This window comes from Oncorhynchus nerka, linkage group LG14, assembly GCF_034236695.1.
Source record: "Oncorhynchus nerka isolate Pitt River linkage group LG14, Oner_Uvic_2.0, whole genome shotgun sequence".
NCBI classification, from domain to species: domain Eukaryota; kingdom Metazoa; phylum Chordata; class Actinopteri; order Salmoniformes; family Salmonidae; genus Oncorhynchus; species Oncorhynchus nerka.
This window is the reverse complement of record NC_088409.1, coordinates 81451578-81468602: the sequence shown is the minus strand read 5'-3', so window position 1 is coordinate 81468602 and position 17025 is coordinate 81451578. Positions and strand designations below refer to the sequence as shown.

The 17025-nt window shown below is 40.6% G+C and overlaps 1 protein-coding gene across 4 annotated transcripts in view; it reads left to right on the top strand.

Annotated features, from left to right (window-relative positions):
• The first annotated feature begins 6629 nt into the window (after positions 1 to 6629).
• Positions 6630 to 17025, top strand: part of LOC115141964 (paired box protein Pax-3-like) — a 48952-nt gene continuing 38556 nt past the window's right edge. For 2 of the 4 annotated variants that reach the window (XM_029681399.2, XM_029681400.2), the window contains exons 1-4: positions 6630 to 7097; positions 7848 to 8083; positions 8343 to 8400; positions 8930 to 9073. In XM_029681399.2, coding sequence (XP_029537259.1) covers positions 7013 to 7097; positions 7848 to 8083; positions 8343 to 8400; positions 8930 to 9073 — 523 coding nt within the window. In that variant the 5' untranslated portion in view covers positions 6630 to 7012. Of the gene's footprint in view, positions 7098 to 7847; positions 8084 to 8342; positions 8473 to 8929; positions 9074 to 17025 lie in introns of all 4 variants that reach the window. The other 2 variants (XM_029681397.2, XM_029681398.2) reach the window with 1 other exon arrangement.

Sequence of the window (17025 nt, the reverse complement as noted above, 5' to 3'; positions counted from 1 at the left end):
AAAACAGATCCGTTTCAGCTGGTGAGCACCACTTTCAAAACGCCTGGCTGAAATGATAGAAAAGCTCTGGAGTGCATCTTTAATTGCCATGTGCTTGACAGGTTTCCAAAGCAAACAGGTTCCTCTGGCCTGTTGCCTGTGTAACCGATGTGAAATGGCTAGCTAGTTAGCGGGGTGCGAGCTAATAGCGTTTCAATCGGTGACGTCACTCGCTCTGAGACCTTGAAGTAGTTGTTCCCCTTGCTCTGCAAGGGCCGCGGCTTTTGTGGAGCGATGGGTAACGATGGGAGGCAGTTGTTGATGTGTGCAGAGGGTCCCTGGTTCGAGCCCAGGTAGGGGCAAGGAGAGGGACGGAAGCTAAACTGTTACACCTGTATGGTCGGGGATCATCAGGGGTATATTGAGAGAGTTGCCATGAGGATGGAGTAGGGTCCTCAAAGTCTGAGGCACAGTTTTTGCAATGCCTATGGAACTGAGAGACTAAAATGAGAGGGATTGGATTTGTCAATATTAGTCAATAGGCCAGGGGCATTGAGATCAGGGCCTGCTGTGCTGCACTGGTTTCCCTATAATCAGAGACTGATGGTTGGACTCTCAGTACAATCAATCATATTAATCAAACACTTAACTACTATAGAAGGATAAATCATCCCAACAGTACTACTGTAGACCACAAGGCTTATATTTACACAGCCCTGAAGCAATTTCGTTTTGTATTTACTTTCTACTGTACGTGCTTTGTGTAGAACAGACACTGTTGGGCCCTCTTCCTAAAGACGTGTCTTTTAGGATTCACATAAATAATATGCACATAGGAGATGGCTGGGATATACGCAAGTTATGTTTAAGTACTTACTGCCCTAACAAATTCACTTTAACATTGCCTCACAACCAAACATGATTATGGGCCTGAGCTCTAAAGATGGCCACACCTGCTTCAATCAACCTGTTAGACTGTCAGTATAACCTTTAGAAGATGCACTTTCACCCTCTTATTTGACACAAGTAAAGGGTTTATATACTGTATATGGTCTATTATTGTATTCATTAATTCATGAATTTTAAAAAGAAAACTTGGATGTTTTTGAGTTTGTTGAAAATGCTGTTGTTGTTAAGGTACTAAAATGTATTTGCACAGATAAATGTTAGATATGTGCTGTTTAACACAGTTCAGTATTAAATAAAACAGTACAGTTTTGTGCAATGATCCTTTCTCTTAAAACTTTGAAATTAGACATGATGATAGGCATGTCAGTAAAGAATACATAAAGGGAAAGGTTAGAATTTTGGCAATGATGCCCTTTACCTACTTCCCCAGAATCAGACTTGTGGATACCATTTTTATGTCTGTGTCCAGTATAAAGGAAGGTAGAGGTAGTTTTGTGAGCCAATGCTAACTAGCGTTAGCACAATGACTGGAGGTCAATGGGTATCTGCTAGGACTAGTAGATTTTGTATTTAACCTTCATTTAACTAGGCAAGTTAGTTAAGTGCAAATTATTATTTACAATGATGGCCTACCGGGGAACAGTGGGTTAACTGCCTTGTTCAGAACAACAGCTCAGGATTTGATCTTAGGGCAGCAGCACGCTGTAACATTGGTTACATTTTCAGAGGCTAACAAACACCCTCTTGTGGTAGACGAAACATAGACTAGAAAAGGGGTTTCAAAAGGGGTTTTCGGCTGGACTCATAGGAGAACCCTTTTTGGTTCCAGGTAGAACCCTCTGTGGAAATGGTTCTACATAGAACGCAAACGGGTTCTACCTGGAACCAAAAAGGGTTATCCTATGGGGACAGCCAAATAACATTTTATGTTATAGATTGCACATAGAGCATTCGCTGTATCAATATTCATACTGTCATTTTGACACTGCTGTTTTTGTAAACATTTTTGCAACTAAAAAAAATCCTGCAGGGCACCTCTACCGCCACCTTCTGGTTAACATGAGAGGGAGCGAGAGAGAGAGAGAGAGAGGGAGAGAGAGAGAGATGGGAGTTTGACGAGGGAGTTAGACGAGCTTCCATATATACATTCATTCTCCCCTTCCCTTGTTTTCCTTCCATCTTTCTTATTTTTACCATAATTTTCGCAGGTCAATTAAATTGTCTAGACCTTTATGCACGGATGAAAAGCTGGTAGTATATGCGGCCCAGATCCAGAAGTTTGACACCCTTGTTTTACAGGATGTGGTGATAACATCTCAAAAGTTTTTGAATTTGCTAAAGCCCCCTCCCTCTCTTACCAACCAACTATCCTATTCCTCGCTCCACATTTTCTGTTTGATTAAACATCATTTGCGTTCCCATATCCCCATTTGTCAGCGCAAGAAACGCACACCTGTTTAGGCGAGGTGCTGGCTAGCGGAGTAGAAGACTTGAAAAAGAGAAGGAGAGCCACACACTCTAGGAGCTCAGATGCAATAATTGAATAACCCTGATGAAGACAGCTTGTATTTGGAAACGTAAATTATTGCATCTGAGCTCCTAGAATGTGTGGCTCTCCTTCTCTTTTTTTCTCTTTTTTTCAAGTGAACATAATTACAACATCCCCAAATTCCAGCATTTAGCATCAAATCAAACTAATTATGTGATAAATCATAATATGGTCACTTTATATTTCATATAAACATGTATTTCATGATAAACACTGTAAAACATCTAGAGATATAGTTAGGCATGCTTTTATATAGCTTTACTTTATAACCATCTCGGAGGTCAATCTTCTAGTTAGCCTATATGCATATCTTAATTCGATATCTTCATTCGATATGCATATCTTATTTTTTTTTTTGTGAATTGTTGATCTATAGCCTTAATAAATAAGTAAATAAATATTGGACAAATACGTTTTTATAGATTTGCCTCCGAGTCTGTATACCTGATGCAACTCATTTACTTCTCATCAAGCGACATTTCTGACTTTGAATTTCATCCCCGGTAATGGATTAGACACGGAGATTCTGTGTTGCTTTCAAGGAGGCCGAGGTATGCATCATTGGTCTCTGTTTTCTTTCGTTCCTGTCACTTTTTTAGGGTACAATATCCAGTTTCAATAAATTGAATGACCCCCGAAATCGCAACGTTGGTAAATGTAAGACAAATGTTTTGCCAGAATGTCCAAGAGGGATGACACTATTATGTGTAAATTAAAAAAATCCTATCGTTTCACTAAAATGTGACTTTTTATGTTCTTAAATTAAAATATTTATATTTAGGAAAATTGTCACAAATGATCGTTGTGCCTTTCATGCATCCAATCATCTTCAATGTGATCATTGCATTCTTTATAATATGTTCTCACCAGCAACTTCATTTTCATCCCATAGAATTGATCTGTAAAAATGGCAGATTAAATACATAGGTTGTTGAGGGAAGTATAAAGCAATACATCAATGGTTATTATAATATTTTTAGTCATCAATATTTGACCATTTCCCTTGTTCAAATAGGCTATTTAATGTGAAGTCAATTGTGAAGTCAATTGACAAAACTAATATTAATTTTATTGAATTGTTTTCCTCCTCCTAAGGGTTCAGTGAATGTCAATAATCTGCTCTTTAGCACGTGAAAGGACCCTCGTTTCCCCTGCCTATTTTCTCCCCCGCGCGAAGCTATTGTCCACGCGCGTTCTAACAGAAAGACAAAATTTTACGTGTATTTTCAAAGGTACGAAAGAGGCTAATGTTATTGAGGCCATCTAGTGGGATACATATTTTCTGCGTACATAAGAGAAGTATGATAGTGCTTACGTTCGATCTCCCCGCTGTGCCCTATTTTCTCCCAGGTGACCTTACGGGTTGGGAGAGGTGGAGGTAAAGACATAATATTTTCTCCCATGTGACCTTACAAGTTGGGAGAGGTGGAGGTAAAGGCATAATATTTTCTCCCAGGTGACCTTACGGGTTGGAGAGGTGGAGGTAAAGACATACTATTTTCTCCCAGGTGACCTTACGGGTTGGAGAGGTGGAGGTAAAGACATACTATTTTCTCCCAGGTGACCTTACGGGTTGGAGAGGTGGAAGGTAAAGACATAATATTTTCTCCCAGGTGACCTTACGGGTTGGAGAGGTGGAGGTAAAGACATACTACTTTCTCCCAGGTGACCTTACGGGTTGGAGAGGTGGAGGTAAAGACATACTATTTTCTCCCAGGTGACCTTACGGGTTGGAGAGGTGGAGGTAAAGACATACTATTTTCTCCCAGGTGACCTTACGGGTTGGAGAGGTGGAAGGTAAAGACATACTATTTTCTCCCAGGTGACCTTACGGGTTGGAGAGGTGGAGGTAAAGACATAATATTTTCTCCCAGGTGACCTTACGGGTTGGAGAGGTGGAGGTAAAGACATACTATTTTCTCCCAGGTGACCTTACGGGTTGGAGAGGTGGAGGTAAAGACATACTATTTTCTCCCAGGTGACCTTACGGGTTGGAGAGGTGGAGGTAAAGACATACTATTTTCTCCCAGGTGACCTTACGGGTTGGAGAGGTGGAGGTAAAGACATACTATTTTCTCCCAGGTGACCTTACGGGTTGGAGAGGTGGAAGGTAAAGACATAATATTTTCTCCCAGGTGACCTTACGGGTTGGAGAGGTGGAAGGTAAAGACATACTATTTGCTCCCAGGTGACCTTACGGGTTGGAGAGGTGGAGGTAAAGACATACTATTTTCTCCCAGGTGACCTTACAGGTTGGAGAGGTGGAGGTAAAGACATACTATTTTCTCCCAGGTGACCTTACGGGTTGGAGAGGTGGAGGTAAAGACATAAAGACTTGGAACATCAGGTGCCTTCCAAACAGTGGCTGTTGTCTTCAGGTAATACGTCACGTGGAGCGTGAAATCCTTCAAATACCGTTACAAGGGCACACGTTTCAGAATAACCTTTTCGTCATTAAAAATAAATAAAACAATCCTCAAAACAGTAGTCTAAATGCACATTTCCAAAATCCGGAGAGGAAGTAGCACGTCTTCAACATCAATTTGGTCAAAACTCTTCTGTAGCTGTTATTAGCAAGGATACTGGCAGTAGCAGCAAGCATAGGCCTATTTGTTATTGGTATTATCTAGGCTACATTATGCATATTATAAATATCACGGAGGCCCTAATAACAGTGTCAATATTTAAATGTCCATTTAGCCTGTAAATGTACAATATGCCCTCAGGTCCCGCGTCAAAGGTCACCTCTTGCCACGGTGGGCGAGCTAATCCTGTTACAGCGCACCTTTGCACCTGAATGGGTAACGAACTCTGTGCTTCTGCACCGCACGCGCATGCACCACTTTATGGAGAACATATAAAAAGGGTGATATTTGAAGAAAACGCTTACAAAACAAGCAATTATAGGCCTACATTATTCACCAAATAGACGAAGAGGGTGTTAATGTTACTTATTGAACTTATTGAAAATATCAGACAATAATAAAACAAGGCCATGGGATGAATGTATGACTAAAAAATGACATGCTTACTCCAACATCATCCAAATACCATTTCCATCCAAAAGACTATAAAAACACAACATTTTAATACGTGTGTGTTACTCTTTCTACTCTTGGGACTGAAGAAATTAAAAGCAAACATGCCGCTAAGCAAGTAGAGTTGAGCTCCTTTAGATGGACAGTGGAGCGAAGAGGGGTTTTGTCTGAAGGTGGGGAATGAACCGTTGCTCCTTCAGATGGACAGTGGAGCGAAGAGGGGTTTTGTCTGAAGGTGAGGAATGAACCGTTGATCCTTTAGATGGACAGTGGAGGGAAGAGGGGTTTTGTCTGAATTCAAAGGTGGGGAATGAACCTCTGTCCTTTTATTGATAGGGGAGCTCTAAAGAGCATGGTTGCTTTGACTTCTATAATTCCCTGCACTGCAGCCAAACTTGGAGGGAGAGAGAGACAGATTTGAATTGAGAGAGAGAGAGAGAGAGAGAGAGAGAGAGAGAGAGAGAGAGAGAGAGAGAGAGAGAGAGAGAGAGAGAGAGAGAGAGAGAGAGAGAAAGACTGCAATGCCCCTTCCTTGTGCGATTGCCTTACCAAGTGTCTTTTCAACTAGCAAGGCAACTATAAATAAATGCCCGACAACACAATAGTAACGTCTCTGTCAGCAGAGCAGACGTTCTTTACGGCTCTCCTGGCGTCGTACCCTGCTGGGGCGGCAGTCCCCGTCAGACGTCTCTCCTGTTGGTAGTGCGCAATCTAAAAGCGACAATAAATTCCTCGAGGTGCACTAACTTTTGCTGCATCTGTCTTATCTTCAGGCCATGGGGTGAGAACAAATGGGTGCATGGTTCTAGGAAAATAATACCTTAAATGAAACACTGTTGTATGTTGAGTGACGAATCAATACTGCAACATCTAAAACTACACGTATCTGTATAGTTAATCAATATCTGTGTGTGAACGTATGATCTGAAGTGATGTCACATCTGTCAATGGGATGATGAAAGACTGTTCCTCAGTTCTTTCCCGAGCAACGTCTCTGACAACAACTGAAGAAAGTTTCCTGCACTGTCAGCCAATCATTACGCACGCCCAAGAGCCGGGTCTGCCTCCTCTAAACCAATCATAGAACCTGGATCACTGATGTGAAAGAAGTACAGCACAACTAATAAATGTTCCTCTGGGTTTTGACCATCTTCCCTCGCTCTGAACGTCTGTCAACAACAACAGCGACAACATCACTTGCATGATTCTTGATGACATCACAGATTCCACACGTATCCAAGTGCCTCTAGACTGGTAAAACATCAAGGCATAGGCGCACTCTTCAGAAGTCTACCTCCAGTTTTTCTTGGTTTGGTAACTTGGGCTCTTTTTTTCGGGAGTCGGGAGTGTTTTTTTTTCTGCCAGGACGCTGGTTCTTGTCTAGTCCAGTGGCTACCCTATCAAGGCTAACCTTCCACGAACTGGAATACAGTGCATTTTTACTCATAATTTCACCCACTGGTCAAGCTCCATCGTCGGCAGCTCCCGGTTCTCTTCTCTGGCGGGAGGTTAGCAGAAGGCATAGGGTTGTGGAGGTATGACTGCGTTGGCTGGGGCAATACCAAGGATGATGCGCCCCATGCTGGCGCAGAACTACCCCCACAGTGGCTTCCCACTGGAAGGTAAAATCAAAAGTCGAAACAACTTTTTGAGCACTGCTTGTGGGAAGATTTAGGCTTCGATGTGTAATAATTAAAGAGCGATTATTAAAATAGGAAACTCTGTGAATTCAATATTGTAGCCTACACCATAGCCCAGCTCCTAAACAGAAACTTGGTTGTATCCAATTGTAAAAACATATTTAAACTTTCGGATTGATACGCAACATTGAGATGTAACACAATTCAATTGTAATGTTCTTTTCATGTTTCATGTTTTATTTTTCAATGTTCTTTTTAATTTCGGTTATCGAATGCAAAGTGGATTGAACTGTTAACCTCGACGTTTTGATCTGGTTTATTTTGTAGTCGTTATTGACATAACTTTTTCTATTTATCTATTTGCTTGTCAACTTTTGAGGATGAAATTCTTATTTTTATAATTTCCTAATCTCTGAAAACAACGTTTTTGTTTATTTACACAATATGTACAGGGTTATATAAGTAAGCTATACACCTCTCTATATTAAATCAGAACATATCATTACTTAAGGAAACTTTTAAGGCATTTTATTGTTACCAAACCTTTAAGTTTAAACAACTTTTATTTTTGTATTCGGCTATTATAATAATTGTTTTATTTAACATTATTTGTAGTAGCCTTGTGGTGTTATTAGTAGCTTGTGATGGAATCAATGTTAGTTGTTGTGTTGTAGGTCTATAGTTTATAATCATCAAGCAATCTGTAGCCATTTTGTGTTTTCTTTTACGCAGTCTCTACCCCGTTAGGCCAAGGCAGAATGAACCAGCTCGGGGGAGTTTTCATAAATGGCAGACCTTTGCCCAACCATATCCGCCATAAGATCGTCGAAATGGCCCACCATGGCATCAGGCCATGCGTAATCTCCCGTCAGCTCCGCGTCTCTCACGGTTGCGTTTCTAAAATCCTCTGCCGGTACCAGGAGACCGGCTCTATTCGGCCCGGGGCCATCGGGGGAAGCAAACCCAAGGTAAGAGAGAGGGAGCACGAGCAGGTGAAAGTGTTCGGTTTTTTATTGTCATGCATTGTATTCTCCTTATAAAACTGTTTGTCTCAAGGTATGACATGTTGGGTTAAAATTTAACAAGCCACAGGTTGAAAAAGCATGCAAGAGGCGTAATATTGTATTGTTGAGTGTACGTAGACAGTGTAAGTAGACAGTGTAAGTAGATATAAGCTCTTTATTATGGATTGATTAATTAACGATGATGTGATTTGTCGTTTCTTAGCAGGGGACGACGCCTGATGTTGAGAAGAGAATAGAGGAGTACAAGCGGGACAACCCGGGTATGTTTAGCTGGGAGATTCGGGATAAATTACTGATGGATGGGATATGTGACCGGAACACCGTTCCATCAGGTAAAAGGAAATATCTGCATTCTGTCATAATTGCTGCCCATTTAAATGGGTGCAATCTTCACCTGCAGCCGTAGATTGTTCATCATCATCATGGTCACCATCATCACCATCATATATCACCGTCTTATTTATCATAATGGGCCTAATGTATTTTCCATCTCAATAACCACATTATACCACAATAAAAATCAGTTTACTCTCTGAAAACAAAAACGTAAACAACTGCTGAAAATTATATAATTGCCATGTTGAGTTTAATTTAAGATAAAAATCATAAAAAATATTGCAATGCAATTATTTACGCTAAAGTCAATATATGTTTCTATTTATTTGATGCTTTATCACGGTATATTAGAAGGAAAAATAAAAACAAATGAGTGCAGATTGTTGAACTTTTATTTCGACTTTTCCAGTTTATTATGTATTAATCAGTGTTCTGTAATTTATTGTAACACAGTGAGCTCTATCAGTCGCATCATGAGGAGTAAATTCGGAGGGAAGGGAGATGACGATGATGATGAAGATGAAATCGAGAAAAAGGAATTAGAAGAACACGAACGGCGGGCCAAACACAGCATCGAGGGCATCTTAGGAGACCGATGTGAGTGCAATCATAAATAAATAAATACATTCATTAATGTTCTCTCTTCTATAGGTAACTTGTGTGAGGCAGTTACTTTTTGCGTAAGGGGAAGGCCCGTCATATACAGGCCTAAATGCTTCCACTGTGCACTTTAATGTTCTTTGAAACGGTGAGGAAACCTCTCGTTTATTCAAAACTCAACAAAGATGGACAGATAAAGGTTTTCATCTTGTTTTGTGTAAGCTTATTGACTTCCATAAATCATTCTTGATAGGCTAGGCCTACATTTTCACCATGGGTGTCACCAGTCCTTACGGGTTGCCATTAATTTTTAGACTTTGTGAAGTAGATAGGCCTTGTCTGTCTCTTTAACTCTAAGTTTTAGTTGTTGTCAAGTTTTTGCTTTTCGATGCGATGGAAGCACAGGGAGTGTGTCTTCCTTTGTCGACCGTCATAAAGTGCACTGGGTTGTTTTTCATTCTTTATCGACCATATCGCTCCTGCTAATGCTTGTCCCATGAGGCGTTAGGATAATTCAAACAGCAGGTGATAGATTTTGTGGGAAAGGGAGGATTGCCCCTTGTGTGTGTATGAATGTGTGTGTGTGCGTGTGTGTGTGTGTGTGAGTGAAAGAGAGAGAGAGAGAGAGAGAGCGTTTGAGAGAGAGAGAGTTTGAGAGAGAGCTAATGAAAAAATGAAAAATGAACGAATGTGTAACTACACGTGCTTATACAAAGTGGGCAACACACGATATTTGTTACCGACACAACATAAGGTACAGGCCTCGAACCAGTCGAATGTTCTTCATAAAAAAGAATCCAATATATTTAATCGAATAGCCTGTGCATATTCAACTTCTGCTACATATATTTATTTCTATTGCATTTTTTGAATTGTTTATGTTAGGCCACTTGCAGGCCTATTTACATTGTAGGACTATTTTAACATGTCTTCATCATACTAATAACATGCATTTTCTTCGAGATGCACACAGCCCCGTTATAATGTTTGAGGAAATACCCCTTATCAAAAGTATATCAAAAAGAACCAAAAACTTGTTCAATCCCTAATTGGCATGGTACATTCCAAAACAAAGAAATATCATAACATCCCTTTTTACGGTTTCCTACGAGTTATTATGACCGATTTCGCAGGCATTTTCCATCTTAATGCAGCTGCTCTCTGCTCTACTGTAAAATGCAGGCACAGTAAAACAAATTAGAGGAAAAGACGGGGAGTTGGAGGGGACAAAACGTCCAAATGAGTTGATCAAACATTTGTATAACAGTTCCATCCCTCACAAAGCCAGGCCTCGAGCACACAATCGGACACTTGGGGATGAACTTGGGAGACAAAGCCGCGAGAGTCCATTGAGACTGACGCTTCGGTTATGCGTGGACAAAGCCTGGCTTCGCAGCAGCTTGGTCGCCATAAAAGAAGGCAACCTGTTTATAATTCAGTCAGAAAAGGAGAGGGAGCTTCCCAACAAAAGGCCGAGAAAATACATTATGAAACCGCAATGAAGGATGAATTATTCAAGTCCGTCAATAGCCGCTGCTCGGGCTAGGTCTAGAGACTGTTCACCATGGAGAAATGGCCGTTTTCACCTACAAAATGTTTCTTTTGGAGTCGTTTTAAGTCATATAAAGAAGCCGACTGCCATTCAGAACCCCTCAAGCCCCCTTTCACCCCCCCTCTCTCTCTCTCGCTCTCTCTTTCACACACACACACACACACACACACACACACACACACACACACACACACACACACACACACACACACACACACACACACACACACACACACACAGTGTGTAGGCCTAACTGATATTTTAAAAACATAACTTTCAAATCAGCTTAACACGCTGATTTAATGGCGAGATTAATTACATTTATTGATAATTTCGTACTTTTATTTTTGGACATTCAGAGCATTTGCCAACATAATAGTTTACGAAAATACAAACTGTTTGTGTATTATGTGCACTCGTGTTATACATTTTGTGCACAATCACATATTTTACTCAATGTTTAAAAGTTGTTTCCACAATGTTGAAACGTTTTTTTTGTTGGTCCTTCTGGTTCCTGCTTTGGACACTTTTATATTAGCCAACGTTTTTTAGTTAATGTCACCGAATAATTATTTAGGCATGTTACAAATTCCAATGCCACAAGATAATACATTCTTTTTTCTGTGTAGCAGCCTCATATCAACGACTTTGACAAAGTATTATAGCTCATAAAATGACAAATATTTTCCAAAATATATGCATTTGCTACTTGATGGTTATTAATAATTTAACTCATATGCCTAATAATTGTAGTCATTTAATTATTTTTACAAGTACAAATTGTTGCACAATATATTTGTCTTACCAATAAGGCCTAATGATATGCAATTGGCTCGTAATATGCCTCTCTGCGTGGTCTATTATTGGATCTTTGATGCCCTATTCTTGCACTCTTAAACATTAATAATGTCTTCTAAATGATTTGATATTGTGCTATGTCACATTTAATGATCGAGGGAGTGTATTAAAGACTCCTTTGGTGAATGGGGACCAATGTTCTCCCCGGAGAGGCGCGCTTGGCCTCGAGCGGTGGTCACAATGGAACATGCGCACTGCTGCAATCCTCACCCATCATGCTCTCACCCCCTTGCGCTCTCAAAATCTCTTCAAGCGGATTAAATCGATCCCTTTATTTTATTTTACTTTCATCCGGAGAGCGAACCCGCCCCTCTCCCTTGCTTTCCTACTCTTTTCTCTATGCCCGCGGCGCACATTCGTTTAATATCTGTGGTTCATCTTCAGGAGTGCAACCGCTAACAAAAGAAAGTCAGTTCGTTGTAGAAAAGTCCCTAAAATGAAGTTATCCGTTAAGCCATTGACCCCTGTAATATTTGTCTTTATTTTTTGAGTTACCAATAAATGCTACATTGTTTTATTAATTCCAAAATGTAGGCCATAAGTTAATAATAATAAGCCTAACTTAGTAGCAGTTTCCGTTAGAAACGTTGTTTTGTGTCCACGTGCTCATTTGGGCTCGCTTTACCTCAGTCAGTTTGTTATCCTATTTACATTCATACCAGTCAAATTATAATTTTAACCTAAGGGTTAACGAAAAATGTAAATGCCATTTGCCACGACAGTGCTTTGACTTGAAACGGGAACACTTAACGTTTGCAGTAATATCAGTTGACTCTAACTAGTGCTATTATGCGTAGGTAATGAGAGTTATAATGAGGGGTATATTCCAAACAGGGTGGTGTTTGGACCTGAGGACTAGGCTTTTGTGGCACTCTAGAGACTGTCTTAGATGGGTATAGGGATGCCAGCAACGACTTTTAGTTTTATCGAGACCTGTGGTGTCTACTATTTTCGTGCGTTTTTTCTGTCTGGTCTCATTTGGAATTATGTTTTTACAGCCGCAATTACAATCTGAAAAATACTTTTTTTCAACGAAGCGGGTCAGACATTGATGAAGTAGATGTTTGTTAAGACCATTGTTGTGCGAGGGAGGAGCACTAGTTGAGCCCCTGGTCGTTCAGAATTCATTATCGTTTCCTTTAAGTGTCCACATCAAAGGCGGCTCGTTTGGATTGATTTGTCTGGGGAAAAAAACTACAGAAATGTGTTTCGAAAATCTCAAGCTCCCTAAATTGCAGCCTCGTGCACCACAGTGCCTAAAATGATGCGCAAGCATATCCTCACGAGCCAAATGTGTTTGGAATAAATGCTTGTGCAGTTTGACTTGAAATTAGATAGTAGGGCAGGCTATCTTTCTCAATTCATGTATCAGAGAAAATACTTTCCACTTAGAATTACAATAGTTGAACACATTCTGCCACTCTTTAGAAAATACTTGTCTAAATGTCCAGTCAGTGCTCCAGTCTCACTAAATGCCCCCTGCACATATTTTATATTTTGGCACAGTTCCTGCATACCATTAGCAGGGGTTGGATATAGTAGTTTCTCTGCCTTCCAGAATCTAACATTGAGTTAATTAACCCTAGAAATTGAGCTAATGACTGATAATGTACACATCGGCCCTCCCCTCTCTCCCCCTCTCTCATATTTCCAGTGTATCTTCTTAACCTTATTTGGCAAATGAAAATGACCCCGAGTAATGCTGATGATACATACAGAGAAGCCTTGTTGGCCCAGCACATTTCCATTTATACTCAGACACACACAAAATTCCCCATCTGAAAGACAAACAGTCAAAGAGGGATAACTTTATTTTGTGAAAGGGACTCCTGGAAAGGGCTAATTGAATAAGTCTGAGATCTTTGAAAACCTGCCATGGTGAGCGCAGTCATCGTGTCATAATTAGGTTTATTGAGGCGCATTCCGCCAATCTGCTGCCATTCTCCCAGCCTCATTGTGCCCAGAGCCAGGCCAATAACTACAGGACAAAAGGGAATCAAGGGCTGACAATACATGAAAGGGCCAAAAGATTTAGCTGCTTTTGTCACAGAAACTGAGCAGGACTTTGTTTGTGTAAATAAAGTTGACGAACTGCCCACTACTCAGGCTGGAGCATCCATACAATTTACTATGTGGGCACACACTGGATTAGTGCCAGGAGGAGAGAGAGGGAGGAGAGGGAGAGAGGCAGAGAGGGGAGAGTGAGAAAGAGAGTGAGTGGGGAAGAGAGTGAGAGGGGAAGAGAGAATGGAGGGGACGGTAAACGAGAAGGCTTTGAGAGAGTATTAGGGGCTAGGTTTGTGTATTTAGTGAGAGTTTGCAGAGTTATGTTCTGCATGGTTTCTGATGTTGGATTTGTTATGTTCATCATTGTCTTACAATGGTGCTGGAAGAGGGAAGCTGGTGAAGCGTGGTGAGATGAGGTTTTGTTATGTTCATCATTGTCTTACAATGGTGCTGGAAGAGGGAAGCTGGTGAAGCGTGGTGAGATGAGGTTTTGTTATGTTCATCATTGTCTTACAATGGTGCTGGAAGAGGGAAGCTGGTGAAGCGTGGTGAGATGAGGTTTTGTTATGTTCATCATTGTCTTACAATGGTGCTGGAAGAGGGAAGCTGGTGAAGCGTGGTGAGATGAGGTTTTGTTATGTTCATCATTGTCTTACAATGGTGCTGGAAGAGGGAAGCTGGTGAAGCGTGGTGAGATGAGGTTTTGTTATGTTCATCATTGTCTTACAATGGTGCTGGAAGAGGGAAGCTGGTGAAGCGTGGTGAGATGAGGTTTTGTTATGTTCATCATTGTCTTACAATGGTGCTGGAAGAGGGAAGCTGGTGAAGCATGGTGAGATGAGGTTTTGCTATTGTGGGCATCTGGTTTGTGAAGCATAAGAGGCATTGAAGATGGAAACACATTACACACTATAGTGCAGCATAGATTCATGGTCAAGGTCCCATATCACGTTTCCATATAGGTCATGATGTTCCGGTTCTTATGTTTTAAGGTGTTAAAGATGCTCCCTGCTGAGAATCAGTTATCTTCACAGATTCAGTTACACTCCAAAGGCACTTTCCAAATAATGGCTGATGCGAGCATGTCACTGAAGTCATACATTGGTATTATGGAGTGAAAGTTTGAGTTGTATGTGCATTTCAAGTTAGGGAACAGAAGAATTAGACTATAAGGAAACTCCGTAAGATGACCTGATTGATTCCACTCCACTCATGGCACATTCCATGTACATTCCATATACAATAGACTTCACACTTTAGTTCTTCTTTGTGATTTTCACCTTGTAAACACGATTTCACAATGAAAATATCCAGCAGTAGATGATTCATACATTCATAAAGGTGGTTCATTAAAGAGAATGATAGAAAACTTGACAACCTTGACATCTTCGGTTCTTACATCTTGCGTTCTATACGAGAAGCTATGAATAATAGTCACTTCTGACACATGAATGGTTGTTGATACGGTCTCTAGCAACGATCAAAGTAGGGCGAAGAATTTATATAGAAAATGTCCAATATGTTATTTCAAGACTTCAGAGAAACATAGAGTTAGACTGAGGTTATATAGAGTTAGTGGCTATATAGAGTTAGACTGGGTCTATATAGAATTAGACTGAGGTTAAATAGATTTAGACTGAGGTTATATAGTTAAACTGAGGTTAAATAGAGTTAGTGGCAATATAGAGTTAGACTGGGTCTATATAGAGTTAGACTGAGGTTATATAGATTTAGACTGAGGTTATATAGAGTTAGTGGCAATATAAAGTTAGACTGGGTCTATATTGAGTTAGACTGAGGTTATATAGATTTAGACTGAGGTTATATAGATTTTGACTGAGGTTATCTAGAGTTAGTGGCAATATAGAGTTAGACTGGGTCTATATAGAGTTAGACTGAGGTAATATAGAGTTAGTGGCTATATAGAGTTAGACTGAGGTCATATAGAGTTAAACTGAGGTTATATAGAGTTAGACTGAGGTTATATAGAGTTAGACTGAGGTTATATAGAGTTAAACTGAGATTATATAGAGTTAGACTGTGTGGTATATGGCCAATATACCACGGCTAAGGGCTGTTCTTACGCACAATGCAATGCTGAGTGCCTGAATACTGCCCTTAGACGTGGTAAAATGGCCATATACCACTGGTTACCAACGTAATTAGAACAGTAAAAATAAATGTCAGCCGATCAGCATTCAGGACTCAAACCACACAGATTGAAGTTAGACTCAGGCTATGTAGAGATATACTGAGGCTATGTAGAGTTATACTGAGGCTATGTAGAGTTATACTGAGGCTATGTAGAGTTATACTGAGGCTATGTAGAGTTATACTGAGGCTATGTAGAGTTATACTGAGGCTATGTAGAGTTATACTGAGGCTATGTAGAGTTATACTGAGGCTATGTAGAGTTTGACTCAGGCTATATAGAGTTATACTGAGGCTATGTAGAGTTTGACTCAGGCTATGTAGAGTTATACTGAGGCTATGTAGAGTTATACTGAGGCTATGTAGAGTTATACTGAGGCTATGTAGAGTTATACTGAGGCTATGTAGAGTTAGACAGGCTATGTAGAGTTATAATGAGGCTATGTAGAGTTAGACTCAGGCTATGTAGAGTTATACTGAGGCTATGTAGAGTTATACTGATGCTATGTAGAGTTATACTGAGGCTATGTAGAGTTATACTGAGGCTATGTAGACTTATAATGAGGCTATGTAGAGTTATACTGAGGCTATGTAGAGTTATACTGAGGCTATGTAGAGTTATACTGAGGCTATGTAGAGTTAGACTCAGGCTATGTAGAGTATACTGAGGCTATGTAGAGTTAGACTCAGGCTATGTAGAGTTATACTGAGGCTATGTAGAGTTAGACTCAGGCTATGTAGAGTATACTGAGGCTATGTAGATTTTTCCCGAAATAACATGAACATCTGATGACAGGGAATAACAGTCTGTCTGAGGAATGTGTCACTCAGTGTGTCCCTGGGCACAAGGGCAGAGGGGGCAAGGGGGAGCACCAAATCACTCTCACTAACCCTCGCCTCAGGCTCTCTCTGTCCCTCTCCTCTTCTCCTCTCCTACTCTCCTACTCCCTTACTCCTACGCCTCGCATAATTTTTTTAAAAATAATGCTGTGCATGATGACGATCCAAGCGTTAAAACATAGTTATCTGCAAATGAATAGGGGCTCTATGCTTCATTAAAGCCTCGTTCTCCTTTCACACCCCTATTGTGACCCTCTGATATCAATTCAAAGGGCAATTAATGAATGCAGGCCAACTTTGAAGTGGGGGGATGGAGAATGAGTAGTGGCTCGGAGTTTCCCCCTTCAGCCCCTTTAGACCCTCTTGCACCCCCTTCACCCGTGATGGACTTGCCTCATTCAGCCGAGCACGCCAAAAGACAGTTTGAAGTGAGTGAAAGAGTGAAAAGGCCTGTGAAGGTCAATGGCTGCCATAGAGAATGGCTGCCATAGAATAAGACCTGTCTTTATCTGATGGAAGTATTCCACCAAACAACGGCTAG